At 42.7% G+C, this 14127-nt stretch overlaps 1 protein-coding gene across 1 annotated transcript in view; it reads right to left on the bottom strand.

Annotated features, from left to right (window-relative positions):
* LOC117446795 (alpha-1,6-mannosylglycoprotein 6-beta-N-acetylglucosaminyltransferase B-like) overlaps positions 1-14127 on the bottom strand; it is a 142208-nt gene that overhangs the window by 55361 nt on the left and 72720 nt on the right. The window contains 4 exon segments of the mRNA XM_071204618.1: positions 2090-2254; positions 5636-5815; positions 6404-6480; positions 9122-9231. Coding sequence (XP_071060719.1) covers positions 2090-2254; positions 5636-5815; positions 6404-6480; positions 9122-9231 — 532 coding nt within the window.

Here is a 14127-nt window from a genome sequence, read left to right as displayed (position 1 = left end):
CATGCCGTGCTGCACTGTGCACACACAATATCTCAAACATCCATCTTTCAAATATATTCGACTGAATAACTCGACTTCAGATTAACATTTTCTCAAAGTTTTCTCATTCACTCTCATGCACCTTCCCGTTTCCAATCTTTGTTTTATTTGCTGGGAAAGGAAAAGAATCATCTTGCTTTTTATCTCCCTGTCGATTCTCTCTCCCCTCACATTTGCCTCTCTGCTCAGCTAATTTGTTCTTTTTCTGAGTAAACATCCACTCTGCTTACAATCAAAGAGAAAGTCAAATAAGGAAACAGAACTGAATCAACAGAGCCCTGCTGGAATTGTAAAGACCTCACGCTCAAGCAGAATGTTGCATTTGCTGTCAAAGATGAAGGTTAGTCCACTGGAAAGCTGCAGTCAATACACATAATAGTGTTTTTCTAAAGGTTAATTAAAACCATAGTGTTCTCCTTCTCAATGTTAAAGTCAGTGTATATTTTAGAGTTAAGAGAAAATGAATCCTCCTGTGTGGGAGGAAGGTAACAGTGGAACATGTTAAATTTGACTGGGTCATACTGAGATTTAATGTTGGGATCCTTCCTTCCTTTTACTTGTATTATAAACAGACATTTTTATTTCCAAATCTAATTAGTGTGATAAACTGATTATGACAGCCAAGGCCAATTCTAACAAACACCAGGACATCTGCTGTTTGGATAGCTGCGGCACATATTAAGGCCTACAGGCTGTTAAAGCAGCCATGGAGCCATGATAGAGGATAACAAATCCACCAGAGAACATCAATCTAAGTGACAGAGGACTATTTCTACCCCTGTTAACTTATTGATATGGGGGCAAAAAGAGACATTTTGGGTAGAGGAAGCACCATATGTACTTAATGTGCTTTCTTTTCTTGGTTACGTCTTCTTCTTTCTGTGTCTCTGTATGCACCACTTATACCAAAGCAAATTGCTCGTATGTGTAAACCTACTTGGCAGATAAAACCGAATCTGATTCTGATTACATTAACTCGTTTATTTATCGCTATTTTCATAACCAAACGATTATGAGTCTACACAGAGCAGGGTGCAAAGCGTAGTTAAATGTGTAGTATTTAAAGGCTATATACTGTAAGTCAAAGTAGCTTTCAAACGTCCAAAGTTTTGCTCACATTTTATAAGTTTTACTTTCTTCACCTATATTGAATGAACTACCGGACATCCACAGGCATCTCGGCTTCCAGCCTTTTTTATATTTCATATCCATCAATCCTTTTCAAATCCATATTCTACAATACCATCCCCACTACCATCCATCGCCCTCTCCTTTCTACTCATATTCCATCCCTCTGGCAATGGCACATTCTTGGCATTTCATCATATTTCCAATCAAAATCATCATTTTTCACCTGCTCTATCTTTCATTTTAGTGGTTACCAGCAGGAAGTAGCCATGTCCATTTTTTGCCAACCACAATGAATTTGAACAATTTAACAGTACTGTGGTAATTCTTTATTTTAGAGAATACAGCTTTGTGAACTATCTATGAAAGGATACATAAACTGTTACACAGCTATTACAGAAGGAGAATGCAGACTGCAGCAATGGATGAAAACCTATCATTACCTCCTCTATCATTTTAATCGTACCATAATTCAAATTGAGATCCCTCAAGAAGCTCCCGAAAAAAGCTTTTATGCACAGCCACTTGAGCGGAAAACAGTGATGCCGATGCCTTGGATCTTTAAATCAAAATGCTTTTAGCTGATATTAACCCTACATTATACTGTAAGGTATTTATAGACCAGTTTGATCTTGTCCATACTCATAGGTGATATTATCTGATACTGTAGGCTGTGTGTTAATACTTTTCAGTTTAATGGACCACCTTCCCCTGCATCTTTAAACTACCAATGTTTTTCAATAGTGCCTGTAACACTCTGCAAAGCTCTTTATCGCTTTGTTATGAAAAGGTATTTCTCAGATTCATTTTTGCATTTAGCTATGATACAAAAAGTTATTCACACGACCTGATCACAGTCAAGCGAACAAACACACACATTCTCTATCATCAAACACGTTCGTCTTCTCCTCTCATTTCTTACCTTCTTCTGGTCCCTCCATCGTTGCTCCAGCTTGGCGTCCAGGCGGTTGGCGGCAGCCGCCCACTGCTGTGCAAGCCGGCGTATCCTCCGCTTCATGAAGCTGAGCGACTCCTTTCCTGCCCCGACCTGATCCAGCAGCACAGAGAGGTCTGTGCGGAAGGCAGCCTGGGAGGATAATGGATTAGAAATTAAATGCGAGATATAAAGAAAAGAGTTCATGAGAAAGTAGGAAAAAATAGAAATCAGTTTTGCCTTCCAGGTACTTGAATGCTGTTAAAACACACTGGACTGCAAAGCAATTAAAAGAGTCTGAGAAAACATGTTAAGGTAGCGTGGGTCATCTGTAGATTTAAGAACAACAGCTGCATAACCTGTATGTTAATCTTGATTAAATATGTAATTCTATATTCATTGCAAGTGAGGGAAAAACTCTCAGTTAGAATTGTTTACAGAAAAATACTTTCACAATTTGATACAATATTTCCTCTGTCAACGCTAATACTTTTTTCATTCTTCAAGAAAAACTGTGTCCTTAGAGAACCCTGTTCATTTTTCAATTTGTTTAAGTATTTTAAGGCTGGCTTTAGTTTCCCCTGTCAAAGAAAAGTTACAACAGCCTTTTCTAACTAATGCTATAAACACTCCAGACTTCTCTCCTCTGAGAACAACCTTGGCTCAGTTTGTGTGCAGGCTACAGGAAGACTGTAATACACAGTTTGGTAATTTGGGTCACAGGGTAAAATGATAGTATCAGTCTTCATGTATAGTGGCATTCTGCTTTACTTCACTACAAGTGTACTGCTGCCACAAATAAAGTGTAAAAAGCAAGGTGAAAGCAAACACACAAAGACACTGCACAAAAATCACTTTAAAAACAACTTTAAACATTTATGTTCCCAAACGGTAAAAGGCTGACCAAGCTGGGAACAATACCAAACACTAAAGCTAGTGTTAAGTCTGCAAGAAAACATTTTACTTTTCAATTTGGTGAACCTGTGAAATCAAAGCCTTTTATCGCCCAGGGGTGACCTTCGCCTGAACGTTTCCACTTTGATTGATCTTTGATAAAAAGCTTTCACTCTTAAGATTGGAGAATTGTTTTTGTTTATTTTTTAAAAGCCAGCAAGGAGAGTTGCATTTACATCAGAAATGTTGCTGCATTGAAGCTAGACAGCAAGAGAGATAGCTACTACAGCATACGATTGACATGATTTTGTATCAACTGAGAATCCCTGATGGCATAATAACTGTACAGGAAAACTAAAGGAAGAAATTACCTAATGCCAAATTGGGTCGAGAAGAAGCATGCAATAAAGATGCGGCATTAGTTTGTTCGTGCAAGGAATTAAAGAATTACTGCTCCATGACCTCAAAGTGGATGTTGAGGTGAAGGGTGATAATGGGAGGATCAGGCCTGTTTTAATTAGTAGAGAATGAAGAGGGTCAGATGAAGGTTAACTATTATGTAGTGATGGAGGCAGAGACGGCTGCTAAAATTGAAAGGCTTTTTTTTTTGTATAAAAGGACTGTTTAAATTATTCTCCCTCTTTTGATTGGAACTGCGGTCATGTGACTAACAACTTAAAGACCACCATTATTCACTCTCTTAATTGTGTGCCAGTGTTGTTATAAACCCTGTGTAAAACTGAACACACAAAGGCAACCATTTTGGACAAATAATAGATGATGAAATGTGTTTTGATGGTATTTTTCTTTGTTAAACACTGTTATTATAACACAATCATGTCCATTACAAGACTGAAGATTTGAGTTTGAAATGTTCTCAAAACATTAATTATTGAAGCAAGAAATTACCATTTAATGTCACTGACTACTGAATAAATATTTAGTTATGCGCTCACAGCGCTGAGAAGCCCGACAATAAAGGGTTTGTAAGCAGAGCTATGCTCTACATGTTGGAAACATGTTTTATTCATGTCATGAGATAAGAATCATGATTTAACGTCACACTTTGGTTGGTCTACACAAGTACAACCTGTACTTTTTATCCAGAATGCACTGGAAATAAATCACAGTCAAAGCAGCTTCCACCAAAAATCTACAGTGGCCAAAAGGCATCATTAGTTTCATTGTTCTTGAATATATGGCAGCTAAATTAGGAAAATGTGAACAAGATGAAATACAGCAAAGGCTTCTCCAATAATCAGCTTTGGACCTCTTCCCTACCCTCACAGTATTTTACGAATTTCCAAGGTAACAATTTTCCTGATTCCCCATGAATTTGTACTACTGTGGTATTTCAATCTAACCTTGGTGAACTGAGCAAGCTTGGAAAGTCTGAGCTAGAAGCCGATATTTCTGTGTGTGGCTTTATTAGCAAACAAACAGGAAATAGAGCAAATATGCAACTGGATTGTGTTCATGGGAGGCGTGTGGAGCAGTGGATAGAGCCTTGGTGTTGGGATCAGGGGGTCACAGGTTCAAACCCCACTGCAGTCAGCATGTCGTTGTGTCCCTGGGAAAGACACTTCACTCCAAATTGCTCCTGTGGGGATTGTCCACAGTATTGAGTATGTAAGTCGCTTTGGATAAAAGCGTGTAACAAGTGACATGTAATGTAATGTGTTTTTGTGGAGATAATAAGCAGAAAACTTCATGGGGGCTTAACAAGAAAGGTAAGGTATCTGTAAAAGTAATGACTACAAATGGAGAGCCCAATATGCTGTTCATAGAGCAGGTACAAGCTCCCCCGTCTTGGCAACATAATAATTAAAGGTCTAAATGCAGTTCGTATTAAAGGTGGGGTAGGTAAGTTTGAGAAACCTGCTTGAGATACACTTTTTGTTATATTCCATGGAAAGCTCTTAACATCCCGATAGCAATGAATATCTTAAGTGCTTTGACAAAAAATCCATAAAAAAAACTCCTCTGTGGAAGCCGTGGTACTGTAAAAAGCACGACCGATCATTTTAGCCGGCCCGGCTAAAATAACTGGATGGCCTACCTGCCTGTCAGCCTTCCATCTGTGCACAAACTTATCTCGTGCCTTCATTGGTCATGAGCGTGTTCATGTGTGTTGGAGGAGGGGCTCTGTAAGGAAGTGGCATATTTTTTCCCGCTGTGTATTTTCAAATTCTAGCGCACTCGAGCTAGTTTTTCCAAAATTACCTACCCCACCTTTAAGTTCTCTGAAAGTTGCTACCACTGAGTATGTTTAAATTATGTAGTACTGTAGTTATACCGGAGTAGGCTTTGTGAGTGTAGTTCAGTTAAGTTTAAGTTTGAACGCAAGTAGTTGGTTTTGTAGTCTATGTAAGAAGTATTGTTAGTTGTTATTTTTTATTTTGTTAACTGTACACCCCTCAGTTAACAAATAAGGCCACTTTCTGGTTAAAACTGTCATTTTGATTGGTTATCTATTTGAATGAAATGCTAAATCAGTCCACAAAAAACTGCCATATTTGATCCTAAAAAAAAATCCTAGCTACTCTATATGCTAATAATGCTACCTAACACAACTTAAGGTCACTGTGCAAATTACCCAACATACAGTATGCAGGTTGGGAACCATTTCACTCCTCTCACCTGTCTCTTGGGAGTCTTCGGCTGCACTACATACTGGGTGGGGGGGCTGCTCTGGTTCCTCCAGACCAGTGGGGGGCAGAACCACTCCACCTCGCTCAGGTAGACGAGGAAGGAGCAGTCGGAACCGTCCACACCGTAGAAGGCATAGCAAGGGTCCGATGTCCAACGAGCGCGCATCCACTGGATGGTAAACAGATAAACATGAATGAAATGCAATTGCAATTGACATTCACATACCATCAACACTTTAATTTAACTTCACATATTTGTATAGGGACAGTAATGTGCCATAAATCAATGCCACACACAACACCATTATTGGTGTAAACTAATTTATAATTCCTGAATGGGCCTTAGATGGGCATCGTTTTATAAAGGCATTAACATATTTATTATAAAACAGTGGTTCTAAAAAAGCAGGGCCATGCATGGATGATTTGCTCAGTAAAAAAGGAACCAAACAAAGCAGACCCTTGCAGACCCAGACCCAAATGTAATGCCTCCCTCCAATGCTACAATTCTAGACATTTGAAGACAAATTTAGACCTTGAATATCAAAAACAAATGTAAGATGTTTTATGAATTTTAAGGATCTGCGAACACCCTGAAAGAACACTTTTATTTCTTTATTTAAAGAATATAACTCCTTATACCTCAATGACCACTTGTCTGATGGTCAGCAATAAAGCTGTCAAACAAAGGGAAATGTTTAAAAATAAACCTGCTGCAGCATCATATTGAAGATGAAAATCACATATTGACACTTACATCTACTTTCCCAGGACACTCTGGAAAGTGGGGGTCTCTTGGTATTTCACACTGGCTTGACGTCCCATCTCTTACTACTGAAAACAGATAGTGAGTAAAATGTTACCTCAAGTTAAAAACATGCTTTGTTTGTTTGTAGGTTGGTCACAGGAAAGACTATTCCAATTTTAACTATGAGGCTAAATTATAAATCCACTTAGGTCTCTCATGAGAAAAAATATTCAGCTTTATTCACAATCACTGCTTTATTAGTCCAGGCTTGGCTAACTAAAGTCGTTGGCTTTAATGTGAATATTCTCCAGTGGAAACAACTTCTCAGCAATCAACCAGTCCTATATTAAACTATCAGCTCATTTAGCAGCATATGGTGCCTGTCAAAGCCTCTTAAAAAAGCAGGTTTTATTTATTTAAGCAAATCATTTTTACAAAGTGAGTGTAGACATGAACTTGTTTGACCCACAGGCTCACACCTCAGAACCGACAGGTATCATTCACATTAACAGCTCTTCTCCAATCGGCCGTGGACTTTTTATGGCGATATCGGCTTCCTCCATCATCATTAACATTGATGATTCCAGCGTATGCCATATGTGCCGCTGATGCACATAAATCCCTGTAGTTTCCCTCTCTGCTCTACTATTCACTTGGCCTGACACAGAAGCACAGTCCATCTTCCACTGCTGCCAACTGTCGTAGGGTTACACTAGCAAGTGTGTCTACTCACTTAGGCTACACTCACTGCATTAATTGCTCCACTGACTTAGTTAACTGCTTCTGATGCGGGGGGAAAAGGAACTCAGAGAGAGAGAGAGAGAGAACTTAAATAGTTTTGTCTGAGAAGAAACCAATGCAGCTTCAATCTCTTACAGTTTTTCTATCTTTCAATCCCCCCTCCTTCATTCTGTCTCTCGAGCAACATATTTGCCTTCTCTCTAGGTTCTGTCGGTTTCCATTTGCCCAATGAAAAAGAGACGTTTCTTCACATAAGTCTTCCCTAGGGCTGCTCTCAATCGAATATAAACACGCAGACTGAGACACACATTGCTTACAAATATGATTACATGAGCCGATCTAGCATCAACTGGACATATGGTCAACTAACTCGATAAAGAAACGTAATACAAATAAAAAGCCTTGTCAGTGCTTGAGGAGGAGGAAATCCTCAAATCTCTCTCTCCTGTCGTTGCCTCTCGCACAAGCCTGACCACGAGATAATAAACCACCGCCACTGAGCCGTATGATAATAAAGTCTGCCGGCAGTGTTTCAATTCATCTGTGATTAGAGGAAAGAAGCGGTGTTTTCATTTTGGCGTGTGCCACGGTCCCTGCAGATGCAGTGGGGAAAAACAAAAGGAGATGTAATACCCATTTATTGTCATGTAAAGAGTTGGGCAATTACCCTCCAGAGAAAAAGTGAGAGAGCAATAAAGGAGAAAGAATCATAATAATGTGGGTATACTATGTGTGTGCAAGACATTCATAAGCTTAGTGTTATGTAGGTTTAATTAGAAATGTGCAAGAGAAAACAACAGCACTGATGATATATACAGAGATGACCACAATGTCCCTCATGCACAACAGTGCTTCCAAGATGAATCACATTTGTCTCCCTTACTCTCCTTAGAACAATCATTCTGCTATCCTACACTTGTTCTGGTTTTGGCTGATGTTCAGCTAGAAAAATGCTGCAAAGACATCACTCTTAGATCTTGATGCTTTCAGATTTCGGGTTGATGTTTTTGATTACCTATTTATAACTTTTCTGCTGCATTGTTTTTGTCTGGAGAGAAATGAAATTGTCACTTTTGGAAGTGATTTGTGTCAGTGGAATATTTAACTAGACAATTTGTATTCTCTTCTTTTGTTGTAACAGCAGCAATTCAAGTTGTAATACACTGTAGAAGTTAACTTTGTATTTATTTCTGTAGACCTTAAGGAGCATTTTTGGGTTAAGTATGTGACAAGCGGACTTCAGGGGATGGGAATCACTCAGCCCTAAATGGTAAAGTCCTGTTTTTCCACCGCTGAGCAACAATGCTAGTAAGTTTCCGATCTTTTTTCTTACAACTCCTCTAACAGCAGAATTGCTAGAACCCAGTTGTGCCAGGTTATTTTGTATCCTCCATTTGTCAGCAAGGTTATGGAAAAACAACTGGTCCAATTTGAAAAAACTCAAGGGTTTATCATGGGCCAATCTATTTTGGTGCAGATCTGAATCAACTGGGTTTCTGCTAACTCTGCTCTCAGAGTGCTATTTTTGATCGGTCATTGTCTTTGATATACATACCGTGCACTAAATGCTATATTGGGTGCCTGTTTTATTGTTTTTAAAACAATCATGAGTCACTTTACTAGAATCATCTGTCAATGAAATGTACACGTTTGAGTTGAGTGGATTTGATGAGATGTCTTGGTGTTATATGCACAGAGATCTTGTGATTTCATTGTGCTGGATTTTTGTTGTATATGGCTGTGTATTGAGGGCTGATCCACAGCATGCGGAAGTCCCTTAGTATCGCAAAAGGTCATATAATTATGTCTGATGCACTCATGACATATCTCGATCTCGTTTTTTTTACTTTATGCTTTCTATAACATATCTTATGTTTAGCTGAATGAAGGGGTAAAGGAGTTTCACTTCAATCATGATGATGATGATGATGATGATGATGATGATGATGATGATGATGATGATGATGATGATGATTGGTACTGTACCTCTTCCTTGCACCATGCTGTTCTGCAGTATCTGCTCTACCCTTGTGGCCATGTTGGAGACATTCTGGGCTATAGCTTGGATCCTCTCCACCAGGCCCGCTGGTTGGAACCTGCACACCCATTTAGCAACACACAAGAGTAAAGAGAAGATGAGATAAAAGCATGTGGAAATGAGAGTCCTTACACTATTAGGACACAGTGACAACCACATTAAAGCAAAGTGCCTTGACCAAAAAAGCACAAATTCCCAAGATTTCATCACTTAATGTTCTTCTCCCGATGGTATCACCTCTCCCTAGTCATGCGCTAGTCTCCATCCTATTAAGTTATAGCCATTTTGAAGTTTAGTATCATTGTTGTTTTTACTCTTCTCAGTCTCAATCACCCCTCTCTCTTTCCTCTATTCTGCTTCCACGCCCTCCCTTTTTACATCTCACAGAAGTGTTAGTGGGAGATGCAAATTGTTAGACACTTGGTTGGAGCGTGAAATAGAAAAAGACCTGCGCTGTTAATACCACTTCCTCTGTGGAGTGAGCAACTTCTAATTTACTTAATAAGATGAGGGGGAAATATGTGTGTGTGTTGGTTTGTTGTGTTAGTATGTGTTTGAATGCATTTGTGTCCTCATTGTTGTTCTGCATATTTTCAAAGCATCAGACTGCATGATTAGCCCTCATTAAAGACAGAGGATTCAATGCAGCATAATAAAACATCATCAAATATGATGTTCTGAACTATCGATGGTGTGTGTGTGTGTGTGTGTGTGTGTGTGTGTGTGTGTGTGTGTGTGTGTGTGTGTGTGTGTGTGTGTGTGTGTGGATGAAGGAATGCAAGGCTGTTTAAACTAGCTAAATGCTAACAGTGGCTGGATGAAAACTAACAAAATGAATGATCCTACCAAGGGAATATTGCAAGGACATAAAGTGTGATTACAAATGTACGTTTGTAAGCAGCCATCAAAGTCACAGGCTATCTCCGCTCCATTAACAACTTGTGTCGTATGCGTTGCTGAGTGTGTTTGGTTTGTGTCCCCCCACTAACATACTAGGAAGGGATAAACGAGGACATACTGTTACGATTATTGTGTTCTGTCACGTTTTCTATGTCTTGGTTTGGGTGTTTTGCTGTTCTCCCTGTCATGTTTTCCTCTGGGTTATTGTCTGGTCCTTTTCCCTGTGTTTTTCCTCCCGTCGTTAGTTTCCCTGGTGTGTTTAGTTGTCTGATTGTTTTCACCTGTGGCCCTTGTGTTTCTCCTCCCCTGCCCGGCTGTGTCTCGTCTTGTGATTACCCCTCCCTGTATTTAGTCTTGTCTCTTCCTGTGTTCAGTGCCGGTTCGTCTTGTGTATTGACGTGGTCTTCGGTGAGTGTCCTGTTCTGTTCTGTCTTTGTGTATATATAGCCTTGGAATAAAGGAATTATTTTTACTCTGTTCTGCATTTGGGTCCTGCTTCCTGTACACCAATAATGGACCCAGCGGATTCAGCTTTTTTGATGCTACAGGCGGCTGCTAAGAGAAGGAGGCGCAAAGCCAAGCTAGCAGCGATGCCTCCATTCTCCAGTACCGGCCCACGCAGCTTTGCGTCCATACTGGATTACCTGGCTTACACAGCCAGGGTCCCGGCTTCCACTCCGGACCTTACAGCCATGTTTCCGGCTCCAGAACCGGACCTTACAGCCATGTTTCCGGCTCCAGAACAGGACCTTACAGCCATGTTTCCGGCTCCAGAACCGGACCTTACAGCCATGATTCTGGCTTCAATTCCGGCCCCCGCAGCCATGTTTCCAGACCCAGCTCTGGCCCCAGCTGCCACAGTCCCATCTCAAGTTTCCTCTCGAGTCCCCTCTCCAGTTTCCTCTCAAGTCCCCTCTCGAGTCCCCTCTCGAGGTCCCTCCTCTAGTCCCTCCTTTAGTCCCTGCTCTAGTCCCTTCTCTAGTCCCTCCTCTAGTTCCTCCTCTAGTCCCTCCTCTAGTCTCTCCTCTAGTCCCCTCTCTAGTTCTCCTCTCGAGTCCCCTCTCGAGTCCCCTCTCGAGTCCCCCCTTGGTTCCCCTCTCGAGTCCCCACTCGAGTCCCCTCTCGAGTTCCCCCTTGGTTCCCCTCTCGAGTCACGTCTCAAGTCCCTACCCAATGTCCTGGTCCGTTGGAGGTTCCGCTGGGGGTCCTGCCAACTCCATGTCCTGTCCCGTTGGAGGCCCCATCGACTACTCCTCTGCCAGGGGTCCTACCAATCGTATGTCTGTCCCGTTGGAGGCCCCGCCGACTACTCTCCTGCCGGGGGTCCTGCCAACCCTTTGTCCCGTTGGAGGTCCCGCCGTCTACTCTCTTGCCGGGGGTCCTGCCAGCTCCTTGTCCTGTCTCGTTGGAGGTCCCGCCGTCTACTCTCCTGCCGGGGGTCCTGCCAACCCTTTGTCCTGTCCCGTTGGAGGTCCCGCCGTCTACTCTCCTGCCGGGGGGCCTGCCAGCTCCTTGTCCTGTCTCGTTGGAGGCCCCGCCGACTACTCTCCTGCCGGGGGTCCTGCCAACCCTTTGTCCTGTCTCGTTGGAGGTCCCGCCGTCTACTCTCCTGCCAACCCTATGTCCTGTCCCGTTGGAGGTCCCGCCGACTGCTCTCCTACCGGGGGTCCTGCCAATCCCGTGTCTTGGTCCTCTTCCGTGGGGGATCCTGCCGAGGCCTGTCCCACCAGCTCCGACACCGGGTCCTGCCCGGCCTCCGGCGCTGTCCCGTCAGCGCCTTCCTGCCCGACCTGCGGAGCTGTCTGGTCTTCGCCCTCGAGCCCGGCCCTCTGAGAGCCGGAGTCTTCACCCTCGATCCCGGCCCCCTGAGAGCCACGGCCTTCGCCCTCGAGCCCGGCCCCCTGACTTTCCCGGCCGCGGCCCTCGCCCTCATGCTCGGCCCCCTGAGTTTGCCCGCGGTGGCCTTCGCCCCTCCATAACCCCCACCTTGGCTTCTGCCTTGCCCCCGGGCCGTCCGCCCGAGTCCCCCTTCTCGGCTTCTGCCTTGCCCCCGGGCCGTCCGCCCGAGATCCCTTCCGGTTCCTCCGCGGTGCTCCTGGGTTGTCAGCCCAAACCCGTCCTCCTGACCCCCTCCACCCACCCTGGTGGCCCTAGTTTTATGTCCCACCTCCGGTCCCCCTCCACCCACCCTGCTGGACATTGTTTTTTGGACGTTTATGGGACTGTTTTGGTGTTTTAGGGACGTCTGGAATCCGTCCCTTGAGGGGGGGGTTCTGTTACGATTATTGTGTTCTGTCACGTTTTCTATGTCTTGGTTTGGGTGTTTTGCTGTTCTCCCTGTCATGTTTTCCTCTGGGTTATTGTCTGGTCCTTTTCCCTGTGTTTTTCCTCCCGTCGTTAGTTTCCCTGGTGTGTCTAGTTGTCTGATTGTTTTCACCTGTGGCCCTTGTGTTTCTCCTCCCCTGCCCGGCTGTGTCTCGTCTTGTGATTACCCCTCCCTGTATTTAGTCTTGTCTCTTCCTGTGTTCAGTGTCGGTTTGTCTTGTGTATTGACGTGGTCTTCGGTGAGTGTCCTGTTCTGTCTTTGTGTATATATAGCCTTGGAATAAAGGAATTATTTTTACTCTGGTCTGCATTTGGGTCCTGCTTCCTGCACACCGTAACACATACAGTAGTTACACCGTATTGACTTTTGAAAAGTTGGAACATTCATAGTTATCAGGACCGTTCTTTCACTACAATTGGGTTGAATATATTTATTGACAAAAATCACAATGATCTCAACTGTTAAAATACACCAAAGGAAGAATACCCACAGTGTAAATACACCTTTGAAAAAAACACTTTGTGATTGCGTCCTTAACATTATCTTAATAAAAGCATGTGATAAAACTAATGGCTTTTCTCTCATCCTTTTATTGCAGTTGAGGCAAATACAGCGTACACTTTAGTGAACATTATTACCTTTGATTGTCTTATGAGAGCCTATACGAGGCTATACAAATATATTAAAACATAAATATTATCACATGGAGCATTTCACAGAAGTTCCCAGCTGTAGGATTACAGCTACCATAGCACCTATTTTATTAAAGCTGCAATGTATTTGGCCTGAAGGACAACACCTGCTTGGTAAGCTGAGTAACCCCCGGTACAGTAAAGCTCTCTTTGGGGGGCTTCACTGTGACTGTGCAAATTGGCCTCTATAAGACTTGACCTTCTTATCTCACCTCCAACTTCTGCTACAATGTGAACTCATCCCGAGAGATGAGAACAGAGAGAAGGAGAAACGGAGAGTCATAGAGTGCGATGTGAGGGAAGAGAAAGGGGATGAAAGGCTCAGAAGGAGAAGACTAGACAATGACATCCAAAGAGAAAGGGAACACTTCGAAATAACGCAGTGTGAGAGTCATGGAAAAACTGGAATAAAAGCAGGCAGAAAGTAAAGAGGAGGAGATCAACCTCCCAAGAGTACCAGGGGGACTTTTGTGTTAAGGAGGAATTAATAATAAAATAAAGAGATCCTCTGGTGGAAGCCAACAAAACAGCCTGACTGGAACATTAAACGATGATTATGATCAAAGAATACTAGGGTATACATATTTGATGGCCCACTGTTGAGCGCTACTGGCAATGAAGCTTCTTCTCTTTTGATGAATGTAGACAGTTGGCTGTTTTACAAATGAGGGGAACAAATCAGAAACGAGGGAGAGCAAAGAGAAGACAAAACGGGAGGAAAGTAACGGGGGAGAAGAACTGAGAAAGGAAATCCACTGACGGATGACGAGGAGAAGTAGAAGTCTCTGAAAACATGAACGTTTGGAGTTTCTAAGAATACAACAATGTGTTTTCATGCTCTCCTTAATTCAGTCTCTCTCTCTCTATCTAATGAGATCATCCTCTTAAGGGAAGCAGTTCAACAATATGTGCAGAACACGATGGGCATGTGACCAAGGGTTGGCATGAGTGTTTGTTTGCCAGTGACTTATTACCCCCCATGGCGTGGTGTTAAAACATCACACTCCACTGCTTAGTGTGAGACATACACACATGC

Source organism: Pseudochaenichthys georgianus, chromosome 1, assembly GCF_902827115.2.
Source record: "Pseudochaenichthys georgianus chromosome 1, fPseGeo1.2, whole genome shotgun sequence".
Lineage (NCBI taxonomy): Eukaryota > Metazoa > Chordata > Actinopteri > Perciformes > Channichthyidae > Pseudochaenichthys > Pseudochaenichthys georgianus.
This window is presented reverse-complemented; position numbering and strand designations above follow the sequence as displayed.